General features: G+C 45.5%; 1 protein-coding gene across 3 annotated transcripts in view; it reads right to left on the reverse strand.

Moving 5' to 3' along the window:
* LOC148506526 (major histocompatibility complex class I-related protein 1-like) overlaps positions 1 to 22,918 on the reverse strand; it is a 185,481-nt gene that overhangs the window by 110,534 nt on the left and 52,029 nt on the right. For all 3 annotated transcript variants that reach the window (XM_088446659.1, XM_088446658.1, XM_088446660.1), the window contains exon 2: positions 16,060 to 16,329. In XM_088446659.1, coding sequence (XP_088302785.1) covers positions 16,060 to 16,329 — 270 coding nt within the window. The remainder of the gene's footprint in view (positions 1 to 16,059; positions 16,330 to 22,918) is intronic.

The raw sequence follows: 22,918 nt of genomic DNA on the forward strand, positions 1-22,918 counted from the left end.
AAGGTTGTTAAAGCTATGAGTGGACTGCTGTGGGTGGTTATTGTGTGGGTGCTGGTGTGGAAGGTTATTAGTGTTATGTGGGGTTCTGCTGTGGGTGGTTAGTGTGTGGGTGCTGGTGTGGAAGGTTATTAATGCTATGAGTGGACTGCTGTGGGTGGTTACTGTGTGGGTGCTGGTGTGGAATGTTATTAATGTTATGTGGGGGACTGCTTTGGGTGGTTATTGGGGTGGGTGCTGGTGTGAAATGTTATTAATGTTATGTGGGGACTGCTGTGGGTGGTTATTGGGTGGGTGCTGGTGTGGAAGGTCAGTAATGTTATGTTTTGACTGCTGTGGGTAGTTCTTGTGTGGGTGCTGGTGTGGAAGGTCAGTAATATTGTGTGGGGACTGCTGTAGGGTGGTTATTGGGTGGGTGCTGGTATGTAAGGTTATTAATGTTGTGTGGGGACTGCTGTGGGTAAGTATTGTGTGGGTTCAGGTGTGGAATGTTATTAATGTTATATGGGGACTGCTGTGGGTGGTTATTGTGTGGGTGCTGTGTTGAAGGTTACTAATATTATGTGGGGGACTGCTGTGGGTGGTTATTGGGTGGGTGCTGGTGTGGAAGGTTATTATTGTTATGTGGGGGACTGCTGTGGGTGGTTATTGGGTGGGTTCTGTTGTGAAATGTTATTAATTTTATGTGGGGACTGCTGTGGGTGGTTATTGTGCGGGTGCTGATGTGGAAGGTTATTAATGTTATGTGGGGACTGCTGTGGGTGGTTACTGCGTGGGTGCTGGTTTGGAAGGTTATTAATGTTATGTGTGGACTGCTGTGGGTGGTTACTGTGTGGGTGCTGGTGTGGAAGGTTATTACTGTTATGTGGGAGCTGCTGTGGGTGCTGGTGTGGAAGGTTATTAATGCTATGAGTGGACTTCTGTGGGTGGTTATTGTGTGGGTGCTGGTGTGGAAGGTTATTAATGCTATGTGGGGACTGCTGTGGGTGGTTATTGTGCGGGTGCTGGTGTGGAAGGTCAGTAATGTTATGTTGGGACTGCTGTGGGTAGTTATTGTGCGGGTGCTGGTGTGGAAGGTCAGTAATGTTATGTTGGGACTGCTGTGGGTAGTTATTGTGTGGGTGCTGGTGTGGAAGGTCAGTAATGTTATGTGGGGACTGCTGTGGGTGATTATTGTGTGCGGTGCTGGTGTGGAAGGTTATTAATGTTATGTGGGGACTGCTGTGGGTGATTATTGTGTGGGAGCTGGTGTGGAAGGTTAGTAATGTTTATGTGGGGACTGCTGTCTGTGGTTATTGTGTGGATGCTGGTGTGGAATGTTATTATGTTATGAGGGATTGCTGTGGGTGGTTATTGTGTGGGCACTGTGTGGAAGGTTAGTAATGGTATCTGGGGACTTCTGTGGGTGGTTATTGGGGGGGTGCTGGTGTGGAAGGTTATTAATGTTATGTGGGGACTGCTGTGGGTGGTTATTGGGTGGGTGCTGGTATGTAAGGTTATTAATGTTGTGTGGGGACTGCTGTGGGTAAGTATTGTGTGGGTGCTGTGTGGAAGGTTATTAATGTTATGTAGGGACTGCTGTCGTTGTTTATTGTGTGGGTTCAGGTGTGGAATGTTATTAATGTTATATGGGGACTGCTGTGGGTGGTTTTTGTGTGGGTGCTGTGTTGAAGGTTACTAATATTATGTGGGGACTGCTGTGGGTGGTTATTGGGTGGGTGCTGGTGTGGAAAGTTATTATTGTTATGTGGGGGACTGCTTTGGGTGTTTATTGGGTAGGTTCTGTTGTGAAATGTTATTAATGTTATATGGGGACTGCTGTGGGTGGTTATTGTGTTGGTGTTGGTGTGGAAGGTTATTACTGTTGTGTGGGAGCAGCTGTGGGTGGTTGTTTTGTGGGTGCTGGTGTGGAAGGTTATTAATGTTATGTGTGGACTGCTGTGGGTGGTTACTGTGTGGGTGCTGGTGTGGAAGGTTATTACTGTTATGTGGAGCTGCTGTGGGTGGTTATTGTGTGGGTGCTGGTGTGGAAGGTTATTAATGCTATGAGTGGACTTCTGTGGGTGGTTATTGTGTGGGTGCTGGTGTGGAAGGTTATTAATTTTATGTGGGGACTGCTGTGGGTGGTTACTGTGTGGGTACTGGTGTGGAAGGTTATTAATGTTATGTGGGGGCTACTGTGGGAGGTTATTTTGTGGGTGCTGGTCTGGATGGTCAGAATGTTATGTTGGGACTGCTGTGGGTAGTTATTGTGTGGGTGCTGCTGTGGAAGGTCAGTAATGTTATGTGGGGACTGCTGTGGGTGATTATTGTGTGGGAGCTGGTGTGGAAGTTTATTAATGTTATGTGGGGACTGCTGTCGGTGGTTATTGTGTGGATGCTGGTGTGGAATGTTTTTATTGTTATGAGGGACTGCTGTGGGTGGTTATTGGGTGGGTGCTGGTGTGGAAGGTTATTAATGTTATGTGGGGACTGCTGTGGGTGGTTACTATGTGGGTGCTGGTGGGAAGGTTATTACTGTTATTTGGGAGCTGCTGTGGGTGGTAAGTGTGTGGGTGCTGCTGTGGAAGGTTATTAATGTTATGTGTGGACTGCTGTGGGTGGTTATTGTGTGGGTGCTGTGTGGAATGTTATTAATGTTATGTGGGGACTGCTGTGGGTGGTTATTGGGTGGGTGCTGGTGTGGTAGGTTTTTAATATTATGTGGGGGCTGCTGTGGCTGGTAATTGTGTGGGTGCTGTGTGGAAGGTTATTAATATTATGTGGTTATTGTGTGGGTGCTGGTGTGGAATGTTATTAATGTTATGTAGGTACTGCTGTGGGTGGTTATTGTGTGGGTGCTGGTGTGGAACGTTATTAATGTTTTGTGGGGGCTGGCTGTGGGTGGTTATTGGGTGGGTGCTGGTGTGGAATGTTATTAATGTTATGTGGGGACTGCTGTGGGTGGTTATTGGGTGGGTGCTGGTGTGGAATGTTATTAATTTAATGTGGGGACTGCTGTCGGTGGTTATTGTGTGGGTGCTGTGTGGAAGGTTATTAATGTTATGTAGGGGCTGCAGTGGGAGGTTATTGTGTGGGTGCTGTGTTGAAGGTTATTAATGTTATGTGGAGACTGCTGTGGGTGGTTATAGGGTGGGTGCTGGTGTGGAAGGTTATTAATGTTATGTGGGGACTGCTGTGGGTGGTTATTGGGTGGGTGCTGGTGTGGAAGGTCATTAATGTTATGTGGGGACTGCTGTGGGTGGTTATTGTGTGTGTGCTGGTGTGGAATGTTATTAATGTTATGTGGAGACTGCTGTGGGTGGTTATTGGGTGGGTGCTGGTGTGGAATGTTATTAATGTAATGTGGGGACTGCTGTCGGTGGTTATTGTGTGGGTGCTGTGTGGAAGGTTATTAATGTTATGTGGGGGCTGCAGTGGGAGGTTATTGTGTGGGTGGTGTGTTGAAGGTTACTAATGTTATGTGGGGACTGCTGTGGGTGCTTATTGGGTGGGTGCTGGTGTGGAAGGTTAATAATGTTATGTGAGGGACTGCTGTGGGTGGTTATTGGGTGGGTGCTGGTGTGGAAGTTTATTAATGTTATGTGGGAGCAGCTGTGGGTGGTTGTTGTGTGGGTGCTGGTGTAGAAGGTTATTAATGTTATGTGGGAGCAGCTGTGGTTGGTTACTGTGTGGGTGCTGGTGTGGAAGGTTATTACTGTTATTTGGGAGCTGCTGTGGGTGGTCATTGTGTGGGTGCTGGTGTGGAAGGTTGTTAAAGCTATGAGTGGACTGCTGTGGGTGGTTATTGTGTGGGTGCTTGTGTGGAAGGTTATTAGTGTTATGTGGGGTCTGCTGTGGGTGGTTAGTGTGTGGGTGCTGGTGTGGAAGGTTATTAATGCTATGAGTGGACTGCTGTGGGTGGTTACTGTGTGGGTGCTGGTGTGGAATGTTATTAATGTTATGTGGGGGACTGCTTTGGGTGGTTATTGGGTGGGTGCTGGTGTGGAAGGTCAGTAATGTTATGTTTTGACTGCTGTGGGTAGTTCTTGTGTGGGTGCTGGTGTGGAAGGTCAGTAATATTATGTGGGGACTGCTGTAGGGTGGTTATTGGGTGGGTGCTGGTATGTAAGGTTATTAATGTTGTGTGTTGACTGCTGTGGGTAAGTATTGTGTGGGTTCAGGTGTGGAATGTTATTAATGTTATATGGGGACTGCTGTGGGTGGTTATTGTGTGGGTGCTGTGTTGAAGGTTACTAATATTATGTGGGGACTGCTGTGGGTGGTTATTGGGTGGGTGCTGGTGTGGAAGGTTATTATTGTTATGTGGGGGACTGCTGTGGGTGGTTATTGGGTGGGTTCTGTTGTGAAATGTTATTAATTTTATGTGGGGACTGCTGTGGGTGGTTATTGTGCGGGTGCTGATGTGGAAGGTTATTAATGTTATGTGGGGACTGCTGTGGGTGGTTACTGCGTGGGTGCTGGTTTGGAAGGTTATTAATGTTATGTGTGGACTGCTGTGGGTGGTTACTGTGTGGGTGCTGGTGTGGAAGGTTATTACTGTTATGTGGGAGCTGCTGTGGGTGCTGGTGTGGAAGGTTATTAATGCTATGAGTGGACTTCTGTGGGTGGTTATTGTGTGGGTGCTGGTGTGGAAGGTTATTAATGCTATGTGGGGACTGCTGTGGGTGGTTATTGTGCGGGTGCTGGTGTGGAAGGTCAGTAATGTTATGTTGGGACTGCTGTGGGTAGTTATTGTGCGGGTGCTGGTGTGGAAGGTCAGTAATGTTATGTTGGGACTGCTGTGGGTAGTTATTGTGTGGGTGCTGGTGTGGAAGGTCAGTAATGTTATGTGGGGACTGCTGTGGGTGATTATTGTGTGGGTGCTGGTGTGGAAGGTTATTAATGTTATGTGGGGACTGCTGTGGGTGATTATTGTGTGGGAGCTGGTGTGGAAGGTTAGTAATGTTATGTGGGGACTGCTGTCTGTGGTTATTGTGTGGATGCTGGTGTGGAATGTTATTATGTTATGAGGGATTGCTGTGGGTGGTTATTGTGTGGGCACTGTGTGGAAGGTTAGTAATGGTATCTGGGGACTTCTGTGGGTGGTTATTGGGGGGGTGCTGGTGTGGAAGGTTATTAATGTTATGTGGGGACTGCTGTGGGTGGTTATTGGGTGGGTGCTGGTATGTAAGGTTATTAATGTTGTGTGGGGACTGCTGTGGGTAAGTATTGTGTGGGTGCTGTGTGGAAGGTTATTAATGTTATGTAGGGACTGCTGTCGTTGTTTATTGTGTGGGTTCAGGTGTGGAATGTTATTAATGTTATATGGGGACTGCTGTGGGTGGTTTTTGTGTGGGTGCTGTGTTGAAGGTTACTAATATTATGTGGGGACTGCTGTGGGTGGTTATTGGGTGGGTGCTGGTGTGGAAAGTTATTATTGTTATGTGGGGGACTGCTTTGGGTGTTTATTGGGTAGGTTCTGTTGTGAAATGTTATTAATGTTATATGGGGACTGCTGTGGGTGGTTATTGTGTTGGTGTTGGTGTGGAAGGTTATTACTGTTGTGTGGGAGCAGCTGTGGGTGGTTGTTTTGTGGGTGCTGGTGTGGAAGGTTATTAATGTTATGTGTGGACTGCTGTGGGTGGTTACTGTGTGGGTGCTGGTGTGGAAGGTTATTACTGTTATGTGGGAGCTGCTGTGGGTGGTTATTGTGTGGGTGCTGGTGTGGAAGGTTATTAATGCTATGAGTGGACTTCTGTGGGTGGTTATTGTGTGGGTGCTGGTGTGGAAGGTTATTAATTTTATGTGGGGACTGCTGTGGGTGGTTACTGTGTGGGTACTGGTGTGGAAGGTTATTAATGTTATGTGGGGGCTACTGTGGGAGGTTATTTTGTGGGTGCTGGTCTGGATGGTCAGAATGTTATGTTGGGACTGCTGTGGGTAGTTATTGTGTGGGTGCTGCTGTGGAAGGTCAGTAATGTTATGTGGGGACTGCTGTGGGTGATTATTGTGTGGGAGCTGGTGTGGAAGTTTATTAATGTTATGTGGGGACTGCTGTCGGTGGTTATTGTGTGGATGCTGGTGTGGAATGTTTTTATTGTTATGAGGGACTGCTGTGGGTGGTTATTGGGTGGGTGCTGGTGTGGAAGGTTATTAATGTTATGTGGGGACTGCTGTGGGTGGTTACTATGTGGGTGCTGGTGTGGAAGGTTATTACTGTTATTTGGGAGCTGCTGTGCGTGGTTATTGTGTGGGTGCTGGTGTGGAAGGTTGTTAAAGTTATGAGTGGACTGCTGTGGGTGGTAAGTGTGTGGGTGCTGCTGTGGAAGGTTATTAATGTTATGTGTGGACTGCTGTGGGTGGTTATTGTGTGGGTGCTGTGTGGAATGTTATTAATGTTATGTGGGGACTGCTGTGGGTGGTTATTGGGTGGGTGCTGGTGTGGTAGGTTTTTAATATTATGTGGGGGCTGCTGTGGCTGGTAATTGTGTGGGTGCTGTGTGGAAGGTTATTAATATTATGTGGTTATTGTGTGGGTGCTGGTGTGGAATGTTATTAATGTTATGTAGGTACTGCTGTGGGTGGTTATTGTGTGGGTGCTGGTGTGGAACGTTATTAATGTTTTGTGGGGGCTGCTGTGGGTGGTTATTGGGTGGGTACTGGTGTGGAATGTTATTAATGTTATGTGGGGACTGCTGTGGGTGGTTATTGGGTGGGTGCTGGTGTGGAATGTTATTAATTTAATGTGGGGACTGCTGTCGGTGGTTATTGTGTGGGTGCTGTGTGGAAGGTTATTAATGTTATGTAGGGGCTGCAGTGGGAGGTTATTGTGTGGGTGCTGTGTTGAAGGTTATTAATGTTATGTGGAGACTGCTGTGGGTGGTTATTGGGTGGGTGCTGGTGTGGAAGGTTATTAATGTTATGTGGGGACTGCTGTGGGTGGTTATTGGGTGGGTGCTGGTGTGGAAGGTCATTAATGTTATGTGGGGACTGCTGTGGGTGGTTATTGTGTGTGTGCTGGTGTGGAATGTTATTAATGTTATGTGGAGACTGCTGTGGGTGGTTATTGGGTGGGTGCTGGTGTGGAATGTTATTAATGTAATGTGGGGACTGCTGTCGGTGGTTATTGTGTGGGTGCTGTGTGGAAGGTTATTAATGTTATGTGGGGGCTGCAGTGGGAGGTTATTGTGTGGGTGGTGTGTTGAAGGTTACTAATGTTATGTGGGGACTGCTGTGGGTGCTTATTGGGTGGGTGCTGGTGTGGAAGGTTAATAATGTTATGTGAGGGACTGCTGTGGGTGGTTATTGGGTGGGTGCTGGTGTGGAAGTTTATTAATGTTATGTGGGAGCAGCTGTGGGTGGTTGTTGTGTGGGTGCTGGTGTAGAAGGTTATTAATGTTATGTGGGAGCAGCTGTGGTTGGTTACTGTGTGGGTGCTGGTGTGGAAGGTTATTACTGTTATTTGGGAGCTGCTGTGGGTGGTCATTGTGTGGGTGCTGGTGTGGAAGGTTGTTAAAGCTATGAGTGGACTGCTGTGGGTGGTTATTGTGTGGGTGCTTGTGTGGAAGGTTATTAGTGTTATGTGGGGTCTGCTGTGGGTGGTTAGTGTGTGGGTGCTGGTGTGGAAGGTTATTAATGCTATGAGTGGACTGCTGTGGGTGGTTACTGTGTGGGTGCTGGTGTGGAATGTTATTAATGTTATGTGGGGGACTGCTTTGGGTGGTTATTGGGTGGGTGCTGGTGTGAAATGTTATTAATGTTATGTGGGGACTGCTGTGGGTGGTTATTGGGTGGGTGCTGGTGTGGAAGGTCAGTAATGTTATGTTTTGACTGCTGTGGGTAGTTCTTGTGTGGGTGCTGGTGTGGAAGGTCAGTAATATTATGTGGGGACTGCTGTAGGGTGGTTATTGGGTGGGTGCTGGTATGTAAGGTTATTAATGTTGTGTGGGGACTGCTGTGGGTAAGTATTGTGTGGGTGCTGTGTGGAAGGTTATTAATGTTATGTGGGGACTGTTGTCGGTGTTTATTGTGTGGGTTCAGGTGTGGAATGTTATTAATGTTATATGGGGACTGCTGTGGGTGGTTATTGTGTGGGTGCTGTGTTGAAGGTTACTAATATTATGTGGGGACTGCTGTGGGTGGTTATTGGGTGGGTGCTGGTGTGGAAGGTTATTATTGTTATGTGGGGGACTGCTGTGGGTGGTTATTGGGTGGGTTCTGTTGTGAAATGTTATTAATTTTATGTGGGGACTGCTGTGGGTGGTTATTGTGCGGGTGCTGTTGTGGAAGATTATTAATGTTATGTGGGGACTGCTGTGGGTGGTTACTGCGTGGGTGCTCGTTTGGAAGGTTATTAATGTTATGTGTGGACTGCTGTGGGTGGTTACTGTGTGGGTGCTGGTGTGGAAGGTCAGTAATGTTATGTGGGAGCTGCTGTGGGTGCTGGTGTGGAAGGTCATTAATGCTATGAGTGGACTTCTGTGGGTGGTTATTGTGTGAGTGCTGGTGTGGAAGGTTATTAATGCTATGTGGGGACTGCTGTGGGTGGTTATTGTGCGGGTGCTGGTGTGGAAGGTCAGTAATGTTATGTTGGGACTGCTGTGGGTAGTTATTGTGTGGGTGCTGGTGTGGAAGGTCAGTAATGTTATGTGGGGACTGCTGTGGGTGGTTATTGTGTGGGTGCTGGTGTGGAAGGTCAGTAATGTTATGTGGGGACTGCTGTGGGTGATTATTGTGTGGGTGCTGGTGTGGAAGGTTATTAATGTTATGTGGGGACTGCTGTGGGTGATTATTGTGTGGGAGCTGGTGTGGAAGGTTAGTAATGTTATGTGGGGACTGCTGTCTGTGGTTATTGTGTGGATGCTGGTGTGGAATGTTATTAATGTTATGAGGGATTGCTGTGGGTGGTTATTGTGTGGGCACTGTGTGGAAGGTTAGTAATGGTATCTGGGGACTTCTGTGGGTGGTTATTGGGGGGGTGCTGGTGTGGAAGGTTACTAATGTTATGTTTGGCGGATGTGGGTGGTTATTGGGTGGGTGCTGGTGTGGATTGTTATTAATGTTATGTGGGGACTGCTGTCTGTGGTTATTGTGTGGAAGCTGGTGTGGAATGTTATTAATGTTATGAGGGACTACTGTGGGTGGTTATTGTGTGGATGCTGGTGTGGAATGTTATTAATGTTATGAGGGACTGCTGTGGGTGGTTATTGGATGGGTGCTGGTGTGGAAGGTTACTAATGTTATGTTGGGCGGCTGTGGGTGGTTATTGGGTGGGTGCTGGTGTGGAAGGTTAGTAATGTTATGTGGGGGCTGCTGTGGGTGGTTATTGTGTGGATGCTGGTGTGGAAGGTTAGTAATGTTATGTGGGGGCTGCTTTGGGTAGTTATTGTGTGGGTGCTGGTGTGGAAGGTCAGTAATGTTATGTGGGGACTGCTGTGGGTGGTTATTGTGTGGATGCTGGTGTGGAAGGTCCGTAATGTTATGTGGGGACTGCTGTGGGTGATTATTGTGTGGGTGCTGGTGTGGAAGGTTATTAATGTTATGTGGGGACTGCTGTGGGTGATTATTGTGTGGGAGCTGGTGTGGAAGGTTAGTAATGTTATGTGGGGACTGCTGTCTGTGGTTATTGTGTGGATGCTGGTGTGGAATGTTATTAATGTTATGAGGGATTGCTGTGGGTGGTTATTGTGTGGGCACTGTGTGGAAGGTTAGTAATGGTATCTGGGGACTTCTGTGGGTGGTTATTGGGGGGGTGCTGGTGTGGAAGGTTACTAATGTTATGTTTGGCGGCTGTGGGTGGTTATTGTGTGGGTGCTGGTGTGGATTGTTATTAATGTTATGTGGGGACTGCTGTCGGTGGTTATTGTGTGGAAGCTGGTGTGGAATGTTATTAATGTTATGAGGGACTACTGTGGGTGGTTATTGTGTGGATGCTGGTGTGGAATGTTATTAATGTTATGAGGGACTGCTGTGGGTGGTTATTGGATGGGTGCTGGTGTGGAAGGTTACTAATGTTATGTTGGGCGGCTGTGGGTGGTTATTGGGTGGGTGCTGGTGTGGAAGGTTAGTAATGTTATGTGGGGGCTGCTGTGGGTGGTTATTGTGTGGATGCTGGTGTGGAAGGTTAGTAATGTTATGTGGGGGCTGCTTTGGGTAGTTATTGTGTGGGTGCTGGTGTGGAAGGTCAGTAATGTTATGTGGGGACTGCTGTGGGTGGTTATTGTGTGGGTGCTGGTGTGGAAGGTCCGTAATGTTATGTGGGGACTGCTGTGGGTGATTATTGTGTGGGTGCTGGTGTGGAAGGTTATTAATGTTATGTGGGGACTGCTGTGGGTGATTATTGTGTGGGAGCTGGTGTGGAAGGTTAGTAATGTTATGTGGGGACTGCTGTCTGTGGTTATTGTGTGGATGCTGGTGTGGAATGTTATTAATGTTATGAGGGATTGCTGTGGGTGGTTATTGTGTGGGCACTGTGTGGAAGGTTAGTAATGGTATCTGGGGACTTCTGTGGGTGGTTATTGGGGGGGTGCTGGTGTGGAAGGTTACTAATGTTATGTTTGGCGGCTGTGGGTGGTTATTGTGTGGGTGCTGGTGTGGATTGTTATTAATGTTATGTGGGGACTGCTGTCGGTGGTTATTGTGTGGAAGCTGGTGTGGAATGTTATTAATGTTATGAGGGACTACTGTGGGTGGTTATTGTGTGGATGCTGGTGTGGAATGTTATTAATGTTATGAGGGACTGCTGTGGGTGGTTATTGGATGGGTGCTGGTGTGGAAGGTTACTAATGTTATGTTGGGCGGCTGTGGGTGGCTATTGTGTGGATGCTGGTGTGGAAGGTTAGTAATGTTATGTGGGGGCTGCTTTGGGTAGTTATTGTGTGGATGCTGGTGTGGAAGGTTAGTAATGTTATGTGGGGGCTGCTTTGGGTAGTTATTGTGTGGGTGCTGGTGTGGAAGGTCAGTAATGTTATGTGGGGACTGCTGTGGGTGGTTATTGTGTGGGTGCTGGTGTGGAAGGTCCGTAATGTTATGTGGGGACTGCTGTGGGTGATTATTGTGTGGGTGCTGGTGTGGAAGGTTATTAATGTTATGTGGGGACTGCTGTGGGTGATTATTGTGTGGGAGCTGGTGTGGAAGGTTAGTAATGTTATGTGGGGACTGCTGTCTGTGGTTATTGTGTGGATGCTGGTGTGGAATGTTATTAATGTTATGAGGGATTGCTGTGGGTGGTTATTCTGTGGGCACTGTGTGGAAGGTTAGTAATGGTATCTGGGGACTTCTGTGGGTGGTTATTGGGGGGGTGCTGGTGTGGAAGGTTACTAATGTTATGTTTGGCGGCTGTGGGTGGTTATTGTGTGGGTGCTGGTGTGGATTGTTATTAATGTTATGTGGGGACTGCTGTCGGTGGTTATTGTGTGGAAGCTGGTGTGGAATGTTATTAATGTTATGAGGGACTACTGTGGGTGGTTATTGTGTGGATGCTGGTGTGGAATGTTATTAATGTTATGAGGGACTGCTGTGGGTGGTTATTGGATGGGTGCTGGTGTGGAAGGTTACTAATGTTATGTTGGGCGGCTGTGGGTGGCTATTGTGTGGATGCTGGTGTGGAAGGTTAGTAATGTTATGTGGGGGCTGCTTTGGGTAGTTATTGTGTGGGTGCTGGTGTGGAATGTTATTAATGTTATGTGGGGGCTGCTGTGGGTGGTTATTGTGTGGGTGCTGGCGTGGATAGTTATTAATGTTATGTGGTGCAATGGGAGATGGTAATAATGCTTTGTAGTGGTTCATAAATGTGGGGGCTATTAATGCAATATGGGCTTTTTGTGGATATTAATATATTGTAGGAGCTTTTGTTGTGATAATGGATATCTATGTAGGGTCTTCTGTTTTAATATCTGAGCTTAATGAGGGAAATAACTATTCGTTGAATGTGCTATAGGTATATACTGTATATGTTGAGTAAGGAAATAAATTTTAGACGGCTGTATAAAATGAGTACTGTAAATAGAGTGACATGGTGGAAAGGCACCGAGATATGTAATGGGAAATGTATTTTAGCATGAATGGATCAGAAGAAGAAGTGGGGGTGGGAGCAATTTCCACTGCTGAGCTGAGCGGTGACCTCAATGAAAAACTCCTGCAGTGAAAACTTACCTATGCATCCCTTCACTGTGCAGGAGTTTACTGGGGGTCACTGATCAGGTCAGTGGATGTCAGTGGCGGACTGGGCCGGGGGGAGGGTGCCATGTGCCCCCCGGGCCGCACTGTCACTTGGTGTCCTGGGCCGCCTCCTCAGCAGAGAAAAACCCTGGTGGTCCAGTGGTTAATTGGCCGCAGCCGCAAACCGACTGTCACAGGTGGGTCACTCACTTGTCCCCCGGCTATCCCGGACACTGACTCCTCAGCTCAGAGGAGGTTTGGCACTGCTCGGCTCCCGGAGGCACGTACCGGGAAGCAATGTGAAGCTGCCCCAGCCCACAGCCCGGCACAGCACAGCACAGTGAGCAGAAGGGAAGGGGGGGCGTTCTAGTCGATTTAACGGGGGCCTCGCCTCATAGGGGCGCAGGGTGGCAGTGCAGAGCAGAGATTATAGCATGGAGAGGGCAGTACTACAAGCTGGCAGTATTTCCCTGCCTCGGGTCTGTCCTCTCCCCGACACGATCATTGGTTCAGGCAGCCGCCGCGGAGCTACAGTACAGGTCTCGTGGGATGCTGCATCAACATCTCACGAGACTTGCTTCCAGGACTTTTCTTCAATCCCTCTGTCTCCTCTGCTCACTGAAGACTGAACTGAGCTCCACCTTCCTCTTGCTGCTAGAAGCCCTCCTCGCTCCTCCCCCTGCAGTGCCGCAAAATAATCAACCCTTTCCCCCTGCAGACCAACACCCACTTTCCCTCTGCAGCCAGAAACACCCCTCCCCCCTGTAGTGCAGCTTGTACCCCCTGCACCTGGCAAACTGAAACCCCCTTTCCCTCTGCAGCTAGAAGGCTCCCTTCTCTCTACAGCCCGAATTTGCACCCCCCCCCACCCATCCTGCAGATATAAACCCGCCTTCTCCTGCAGCCCAAATTCCCCTTTCCCCTGGAGACAGAAACCCAACTTGCCTTGCAGCAAGAAGCCCCCCTCCCCCCTGCAGTCCAAATTCCCTCTTGTCCCTGCAGCCTGAAACTTTATAGTTTCTTCAGCTGCACTATAAAGAATTAGGAGTGAAGAAAATGGTGAAACAGCTACACCCCAGTCTCCAGTCATGGGCACATGGGTAAGTCAAACTTGCAAATGTTGTCATCTTTCTCTCTCTCTCTCTCTCTCTCTCTCTCTCTCTCTCTCTGTGCGGGGGTGCATCCAATTGGATCCCTCCCAGTAGCCCCCCGACGCGGTGCGCACATGCGCAGAAGGACGCCGGAGGGGGTTCTGTGTCATAGACTGGGAAGTCCCTCCTTTGCAAGGGCTGCTCTTACTGACAGAGCGGTCCTTTGCATGGATCATCATGCATACTGGCGTTACTAATGCCGGCATACATGCGATGCCAGCGGAATGCATTGAATCCCGCCCGCTGTGTCTCTGTCTGTCTGTCTCTCTATATTTATAATATTGTATTTATGCAGTCTGTGCTGTCCTAGAGCCCTCCTCTCATATAATGCAGATTATGGAGAAAGATATGGTGGCACTAGGAGTCTTAAGCAAAGTCAGGACACTATTAGTCCAGCACACCAATGTTTTAGGCCCTGTCCTGTGTGACTTTGCTTAAGACTCCGAATGCTGTCATATATTTTTTAATTCTTTCTCGCACAATATATATATCTTGTGAATATATGTATATATATCTCGTGTGTGTGTATATATTTATTTATATATATATTAAGCAGAAGCCTCCCTTTGTCTTGTGTACCCTTAGTTCGTATAAACACAGTCCAGTTAGTATTCAGTATGTTTTTTCGGTGGTGCTGCACTCCCAAAGATCCCGTCTTCCCAGGGGGTAAAGCTCTGTATAAATAAGAAGATACAGGAGGCGCAAAATGGTGAAGTACGCCTCCCGGTCCACACTCCTCCTGGACCAGGAGGAGTGTGGATGGACATCGCGATACCGGCTATGAGCACAGCGTTCAGATTCTTGCGCCTCCAATGCCTTTATTGTGATATAGCAATGTATCATACTTGCTTTATGTGAGTGGTTTTAATCTTGTTTCAGTAAAGAATTGAGTGCTAACATACTTCACCATTGTGCGCCTCCTGCATCTTCTTATTTATACATTATATATATATATATATATATATATATACATACATGCAAAGGGGCAGCACTCACAGTGGCTTAGTAATCACGACAATGGACCATATACAACGGGTCCATTGTAGTGATTACTAAGCCACTGTGAGTGCCGCCCTTTTGTGGGTGAGGACATTTTAATCTACCTATAGTAATTGAATCTACTTATAGCACAGGAGTGCCAGCTGACTGCAGTGTGTGTGTATATATATAATTATATATATATATATATTATACACATTATACAAGGAACAGGCGGCACTCGTGACGACTTGTCAAATAAAGTACAACACACCCACTAGATGCAACGAGCGGGTGTGCTGTGCTTTATTTGACAAGTCGTCACGAGTGACGCCTGTTCCTTGTATGTTTATTCCTCTTGGCTGAAGAGGTCATTTGGAGGGCACCGGACGCACTACAAATTCAACTAGAACAGGAGTGCCGGCCTTACAACATTTTATTTATATTACCGGTGGCAGCTTCATGGAGTAGTTAGGAGTTTATCACCTATGTCTACATAAACCTTGCAGACCTGTAAGTGCCACAGATTTATTTCACCCATTGTTCATTTATGGGAGGCAGCATCCAGGCATGTTGACATTTTTAAGGAATGAGTGCTGGCATCTGGTCGATTATATATCTGTATATGAATATATATGATTTTTTATATATATATATATATATATATATATACACACATACATATTGTACAACTGGGGGAGATGTTCAAGGTGCTAAGTGATAAATTCTCTGTAGCCACTGCTATATGACCCTTATATTAGACACTTGTATGTATAGACGCAGGTAACAGCGAAAAAAAAAATCACTATGGTATCTGACTTCACCATACCAAAGCAATGTGAGTCCTTTAGGAGAAAATCGCTATATAAATAAAATTATTATTATTATTATTGCATGGCGATGGAAATCATGCAAATGTTGCTTAAAAAAAAAAAATAAGTGCGCTTTTGTGGCTTATCTATTATTATAAAAAAAACCTCCATTTAAGGATGGGCCGATACTTAGGGCCAGTGCCCTGGACTTGCCCCCCAGGCTAGAAGTTGCCAGCCAGCCCCTGGTGGGTGCACTTGTACATTGATCTCAGCTTAGCCGTATATGAAAGGCAATCTGCATATCTCCAATTAGAGTGGGCATAGGCATTCTAGGCAAATGCCTAGGGTATACAAAATGCCTTAGGGGCATCCCACAGCTCTGCAGCTGTGACAGCACCGGCCGCAGCAAACCCGACTACCTACCTGCCCTGCCACTGCAGCGATCTGAGCTCAGCTCCAACCAGATAGCAGTCAGAATGAGCTTTTGCGCGTAAACTCATTCAGCTCCGCTTAGGCCTTAGCAGAGCTGAGTCGCGAGCCACAACTCACGGCTCTGCCTTAATGATGTTTTATCTATTTATGGAAAAATACAGAAAACCAAAAAGTTTCATTTTGAAAGGGGTCACTCCTGTCATCCTGATTTACTATATAAGAATTGTTGAAAAACTTTTCCCATGTTTACACTAGAAAACCTTACATAAATATATAAATAAATATAGGTGAGCAGTGTAACTTATACATTGAAAACAAATAAGAAAATTAATTGATGGCTTACACTGTATATATGCACATTTGTTCTTCTCAGTTAACCTGCGGGAAAGTGATTATTTTTCATCAATGTACCCCGTACTGCCAGCGTGCAGAATTCATACAGTATGTAGCAGAACTGCAGATGTGTAGTGACTAAAGCTTATAGGGACCCATATAGTACATCACAGATATACATCACAACATGTACAGTATCATTAGTTTATTTTTACCTTTTTCATGGTTGAGCAATTTCTTTCTCTTCATATAATTTATGATCTGCTGGTGCCTGTTCTCATAATACTTAGCAATGTGAGTCTGATTCACCCAGTGCTGAGGGTCCATAGATTCCTCCAAACAGGACAGCAGAGGCTGCACCCTATGCGTTTCACTGGTGTATCTCACAATACGCACATCATTGACAGATCCACCAACGTGATAGTTCGGTTGTCCGGGACCAGGGGGTGAGATTGTTGTAAAATAATAGTTAAGACTGTGATGATCTGTAGAAGAGAAGACAGACATTGTTCCAGCAAAGAACCAAACTATAACCACTGTACATACCATAACTTTCTGGTATAATTATTATAGATGCTGCATTCTAAATTATACTGTGCTTCACCAAACCCTGCAAGTTCTCACTAATTCAGTATTTTGGGATGAGACCTGGGAAGAGATGTTTAGGAGAAAAGCATTAAAAATTCTAAAGAGGACAAGTGGTCCATAGCAACCAATAAGCTTCTAGCTCTCATTTGTCAAAAACATTCTATAAAATTTTAGGTAGAAGCTGATTGGTTGCTAGGGGCAACTTCTCCACTTATACATTTTCCCCAGAGTCTGTATGGAATCATTAGTAACTATAGAATAGGACAGGCTTGCCTACCCTCCCGATTTGGTCGGGAGCCTCCCGGTTATCGGGTGCCACTCCCGGCCTCCCAGAAAGGCAGGCAAACCTCCCAGCAGCCAGCAACCCTCCCGACCTCCCCCCATAATAAACTAGATACCCCTGCAGTGGGGGGGCGGTGACACGATTCGCGCTGAATCGCATCATCGTGGCCCAGCTCCCTGCTTCACAATGCCGAAAATAACGGCATTGTGAAGAGGGGGCGGGGCCACGATGATGCGATAGTGCGGCTCCTCCCTCAATGTGACATCAATGACCAGGCACGACACCCTCTGCTGGCCGACAATCAGCTCCCTCACGGAAGGAGGGAGCTGATTGTCGGCAACTAGGGAATAGGAGAGCACGTGGATTATTTAAGTCCATTTGTCCACCTAGTGCTTAGAAAGGTGGCCAATCATATTCCATTTTAGGAACTGCGCCATAAGAGCTCTCCTGAGATCCATTTGCAGAGCTTTAGGTCCCGATATAAATGCACAGGATGGAAAGAGGAAAAACCTCACTCCAAAGTCCATCCCATTTATATTTAAAAAACACCCGCTTCATTAAATCCTAAATTATTATATTTACATGCAAGATCCTGCTAGTTTACACGTTGTTTAAGACTTACACAAATCATGAGAGCAAGGAAGATTGCGTCTCACTATGCTACATGCGTTGTATAATCATACACTTTAATGTTTTATCCCATTAGGAGAATTGCGACAATTAATTAGCTTTCCAACATCACAGGCAAAAAACTTCCTACTAAAAAGTAGAGACAGATGGTTACACATCTCCAAAATGTTCCATCATGTGTAAAAATAAGGACAAAAAGGGCCCAGCCCCCACCATCTAGGTGACCGCACCATCAGAGTCGTAACTAGACTTTTTGGTGCCCTGTGCCAGAGAGAGCATTGGCACCTTCCCCTCCCCGCCATTTTTTAAATAGGGACATAAGATGGTGCACCTGAAAAAGGGCCATGGCCTCATGGGGAAGGGCAAGGGAATAGATAGGAGAGGCCAGGAGATGCTGGGGATAAAAGAAGAAGCTACAAGTGAGAATGATAATAAACAGGAAAATTGAAAGGCCCAAACAGCGCCCCCTGCCCTCTGGTGCCCTGTGCCATGGCACTGGTCGCACTACTCTAGTTACAGCCCTGTGCACCATCCCTATACATCTGCCAGTGAAAGCAAGCAGTTACCCCCCATTTATCCGCTGATGGAGACCTATAGTAGCTGACTTCTTGGTGACTCTGAATAGCCGAAGATCCATAGAGATGCGTATCCACTATCTACATCTTGGTCACACACGCAGATATGGCTGCTGTCTATGTAACTCTGAATCAGGGACTTATTGTCTAACAGTTACGAATCCAATGAATCCATTATTAAAGGACGTGGCCGAATCCAGATATGGATCCTATTAAAAAACTTCATACTTGCCTACTCACCAGAAGTTGCAAAACGATCCTGATTTGTTGGATGGCCCCCCCACACCCATGGAAAAGTAGGCAGATCTCCCGCATCCCACCTAGTAAAGTGGGCAGGATGGGGAGATTATACGTGGAATTTGTGGGTCCGCACGGAGGGGCGGGGCTAAAATAACTTGAAATGTGTCATTTAGCCCCACCCCCTTCTTGCAAACCCGCAAATTGCTGCAAAGTACATGGTTTTTAGAAGTGGAGATGTTGCCCATGGCAACCAATCAGATTCTACTTATTATTATTATTACTACCAGTTATTTATATAGCGCACACATATTCCGCAGAGCCTTACAGAGAATATCTTACCATTCACATCAGTCCCTGTCCCAGTGGAGCTTACAATCTATATTCCCTACCACATGCTCACTCAACATTTAACTAGCACTTTTTAGAAGATAATAGCTAGAATCTGTTTGGTTGCTATGGGCAACATCTCCACTTCTAAAAACCCGCACTTTAGTAAATATGCCCCCTGTCATGACACACTGCCCCAGCCTGCGCTCAGATACACCAACCTGAATCAGGTGGGCGGTTGCGACATGGGTTTTACTCGAGCTGCCACCACAAAGAGTATTAGAATAGCGCTCTTGCGACTGCCAGACACTTAAATCTTACTTAATATTCCACAAATAATTACAGAAATGTAGCATGGGCTTCTCCAGGCATGTGAATTCATTAGAGCACAGAGAAACACTGATAAATATTTAGGACTTATTGAGAAAATATCTCCAGGGTTAAATTACAAGGAAAAACAAGTGAATAAACAAGATATACAGATATAAATGCACACGTTGATTTCAAATAAAAGAAAATTATAAAAAAAACGTCAGAACTCTAAGTTAGCTTACTCTGAGGTCTTAGGAGTTGTGTGGAGGGAGACCACCAGATACAGAAGATGGGGAGTACTCCTAGCACATACAGTCAGGTGCATAAATATTGGGATATTGACAGAATTTTCATATTTTGGACTCTATTCACCACCACAATGGCTTTGAAATGAAACAAACAAGATGTGCTTTAACTGCAGACTTTCAGATTTAATTTGAGGGTAATTACCTCCAAATCAGGTGACCGGTGTAAGAATTACAACAGTTTCAATATGTGCCTCCCACTTTTTAAGGGGCCAAAAGTAATGGGACAAACTAAACAATCCTAAATCTAACTTTCACGTTTTAATACTTTGTTGCAAATCCTTTACAGCCAATTACAGCCTGAAGTCTGGAATGCATAGACATCACCAGACGCTGGATTTCATCCCTGGTGATGCTCTGCCAGGCCTCTACTGCAAATGTCTTCAGTTCTTGCTTGTTCTTGGGGCATTTTCCCTTCAGTTTTGTCTTCATCAAGTGAAATGCATGCTCAATCAGATTCAGGTCAGGGGATTGACTTGGCCATTGCATAACATTCCACTTTTTAGCCTTAAAAAACTCTTTGGTTGCTTTTGCAGTCTGCTTCGGGTCATTGTCCATCTGCCCTGTGAAGTGCTGTCCAATGAGTTCTGAAGCATTTGACTGAATATGAGCATATAATATTGCCCGAAACACTTCAGAATTCATTCTGCTGCTTTTGTCAGCAGTCACATCATCAATAAATACAAGGGAACCAGTTCCATTGGCAGCCATACATGCCCATGCCATGACACTACCACCACCATGCTTCACTGATGAGGTGATATGTTTTGGATCATGAGCAGTTCCTTTCCTTCTCCATACTCTTCTCTTCCCATCACTGTGGTACAAGTTGATCTTTGTCTCATCTGTCCATAGGATGTTGTTCCAGAACTGTAATGGCTTTTTTAGATGTTGTTTGTCAAACTCTAATCTGGTCTTCCTGTTTTTGAGGCTCACCAATGGTTTACATCTTGTGGTGAACCCTCTATATTCACTCTTGTGAAGTCTTCTCTTGATTGTTGACTTTGACACATATACACCTACCTCCTGGAGAGTGTTCTTGATTTGGCCAACTGTTGTGAAGAGGTTTTTCTTCACCAGGGAAATAATTCTTCTGTCATCCACCACAGTTGTTTTCCGTGGTCTTCCGGGTCTTTTGGTGTTGCTGAGCTCTTCGGTGCGTTCTTTCTTTTTAAGAATGTTTCAAACAGTTGATTTGGCCACACCTAATGTTTTTGCTATCTCTCTGATGGGTTTGTTTTGATTTTTCAGCCTAATGATGGCTTGCTTCACTGATAGTGACAGCTCTTTGGATCTCATATTGAGAGTTGACAGCAACTGATTCCAAATGCAAATGTCACACCTAGAATCAACTCCAGACCTTTTACCTGCTTAATTGATAATGAAATAACGAGGGAATAGCCCACACCTGTCCATTAAATAGCTTTTGAGTTGATAGTCCCATTACTTTTGGCCCCTTAAAAAGTGGGAGGCACATATAGAAACCGTTGTAATTCCTACACCATTCACCTGATTTAGATGTAATTACCCTCAAATTAAATCTGAAAGTCTGCAGTAAAGCACATCTTGTTTGTTTCATTTCAAAGCCATTGTGGTGGTGAATAGAGGCCAAAATATGAAAATTCTGTCAATGTTCCAATATTTATGCACCTGACTGTAGCTACTCCCTTGTAGAGTGAACACAGTGGGTGTCTGGGTCTTATGGTTCCGCAACCACCTTCTCCACCAGCAGCCCCCACCCTTTCCAGGATCAAAAGGACTGGCCTTTTTTCTCCCAGGGTCTGTGTAGATGTTAGCACAGCTACAAGAACCTACACGTCATATCTCCATGACTTCTAAAAGCATTTTATTGTAGAAAGACTGATAAGTTAAGGTGGAAAAATTACACTCTAGCAGCCGGTGTGTCTGTGCACTGGACTTGCACAATGGCCACCTAGGGTGAAGAGCAAACACTACTTCCATGAAGCTTTTGTCTTCAAAGACTAGATAGCACCTGGACACTTGGTTCTGAGTAGCTGATGCAACCCAGTTTTGACATACTGTACCAATTCAAAGCAAGCAGACATTTCTGAAATATATATTACAGGGGAACTATAATAAAACACATGACTCTCACGGTCAGGCTGTTGCTCATAGTGCCATGAGCACACTTTACCCAGGGCACACAGAATACAGGACATGTGGCTTTGAGGAACTGCAGTAACCCATGGCGATGGTCACACCCCCATGTGTCAAATTTGTTGCTATTAACCCTTGCACAACTACAGCTACTTATTCAAAATGACAAAATTTGGTGCCTGCGTCCGCTTTACCACCCTATTTATGCCCAAATCCTTGTTGTGCCAGGTAAAATACAATTAAAATTTGTGTAAAAGACATTACTTTTCGTGTACACATGTTAACTTAGTGATCTAATGTGATTTTGTTTCAATATAACATTTTCTGAATAAGAAGCTGGAGTAGGAATAAGAAGCTGGAGCAGGAATAAGAAGCTGGAGCAGGAATAAGAAGGGAATAAGAAGCTGGAGCAGGAATAAGATGTGAATAAGAAGCTGGAGCAGTAATAAGAAGGGAATAAGAAGCTGGAGCAGAAATAAGAAGTGAATAAGAAGCTGGAGCAGGAATAAGAAGCTGGAGCAGGAATAAGAAGCTGGAGCAGGAATAAGAAGTGAATAAGAAGCTGGAGCAGGAATAAGAAGTGAATAACAGGCCGGAGCAGTAATAAGATGTGAATAAGAGGCTGGAGCAGTAATAAGAAGTGAATAAGAGGCTGGAGCAGTAATAAGATGTGAATAAGAGGCTGGAGCAGTAATAAGAAGTGAATAAGAAGCTGGAGCAGGAATAAGAAGTGAATAAGAAGCTGGAGCAGTAATAAGAGGTGAATAAGAAGCTGGAGCAGGAATAAGAGGTGAATAAAAAGCTGGAGCAGGAATAAGAAGCGAATAAGAAGTTGGAGCAGGAAAAAGAAGTGAATAAGAAGCTGTAGCGGGAATAAGAGGCGAATAAGAAGCTGGAGCAGGAATAAGAAGCGAATAAGAGGCTGGAGCAGGAATAAGAAGTGAATAAAAAGCTTGATCAGTAATAAGAAGTGAATAAGAAGCTGGAGCATAAATAAGAAGTGAATAAGAAGCTGGAGCAGGAATAAGAAGGGAATAAGAAGCTGGAGCAGGAATAAGAAGTGAATAAGAAGCTGGATCAGTAATAAGAAGTGAATAAGAAGCTGGAGCATAAATAAGAAGCGAAAAAGAAGCTGGAGCAGGAATAAGAAGCGAATAAGAAGCTGGAGCAGGAATAAGAAGCGAATAAGAAGCTGGAGCAGGAATAAGAAGTGAATAAGAAGCTGGATCAGTAATAAGAAGTGAATAAGAAGCTGGAGCATAAATAAGAAGCGAATAAGAAGCTGGAGAAGGAATAAGAAGCTGGATCAGTAATAAGAAGTGAATAAGAAGCTGGAGCATAAATAAGAAGCGAATAAGAAGCTGGAGCAGGAATAAGAAGCGAATAAGAAGTTGGAGCAGGAATAAGAAGCGAATAAGAAGCTGGAGCAGGAATAAGAAGTGAATAAGAAGCTGGATCAGTAATAAGAAGTGAATAAGAAGCTAGAGCATAAATAAGAAGTGAATAAGAAGCTGGAGCATAAATAAGAAGTGAATAAGAAGCTGGAGCAGTAATAAGAAGTGAATAAGAGGCTGGAGCAGTAATAAGATGTGAATAAGAGGCTGGAGCAGGAATAAGAAGCAAACAAGAAGTTGGAGCAGGAATAAGAAGTGAATAAGAAGCTGTAGCGGGAATAAGAGGCGAATAAGAAGCTGGA

This window comes from Taudactylus pleione, unplaced genomic scaffold (assembly GCF_031769625.1).
Source record: "Taudactylus pleione unplaced genomic scaffold, aTauple2 ptg000400l, whole genome shotgun sequence".
NCBI lineage: Eukaryota > Metazoa > Chordata > Amphibia > Anura > Myobatrachidae > Taudactylus > Taudactylus pleione.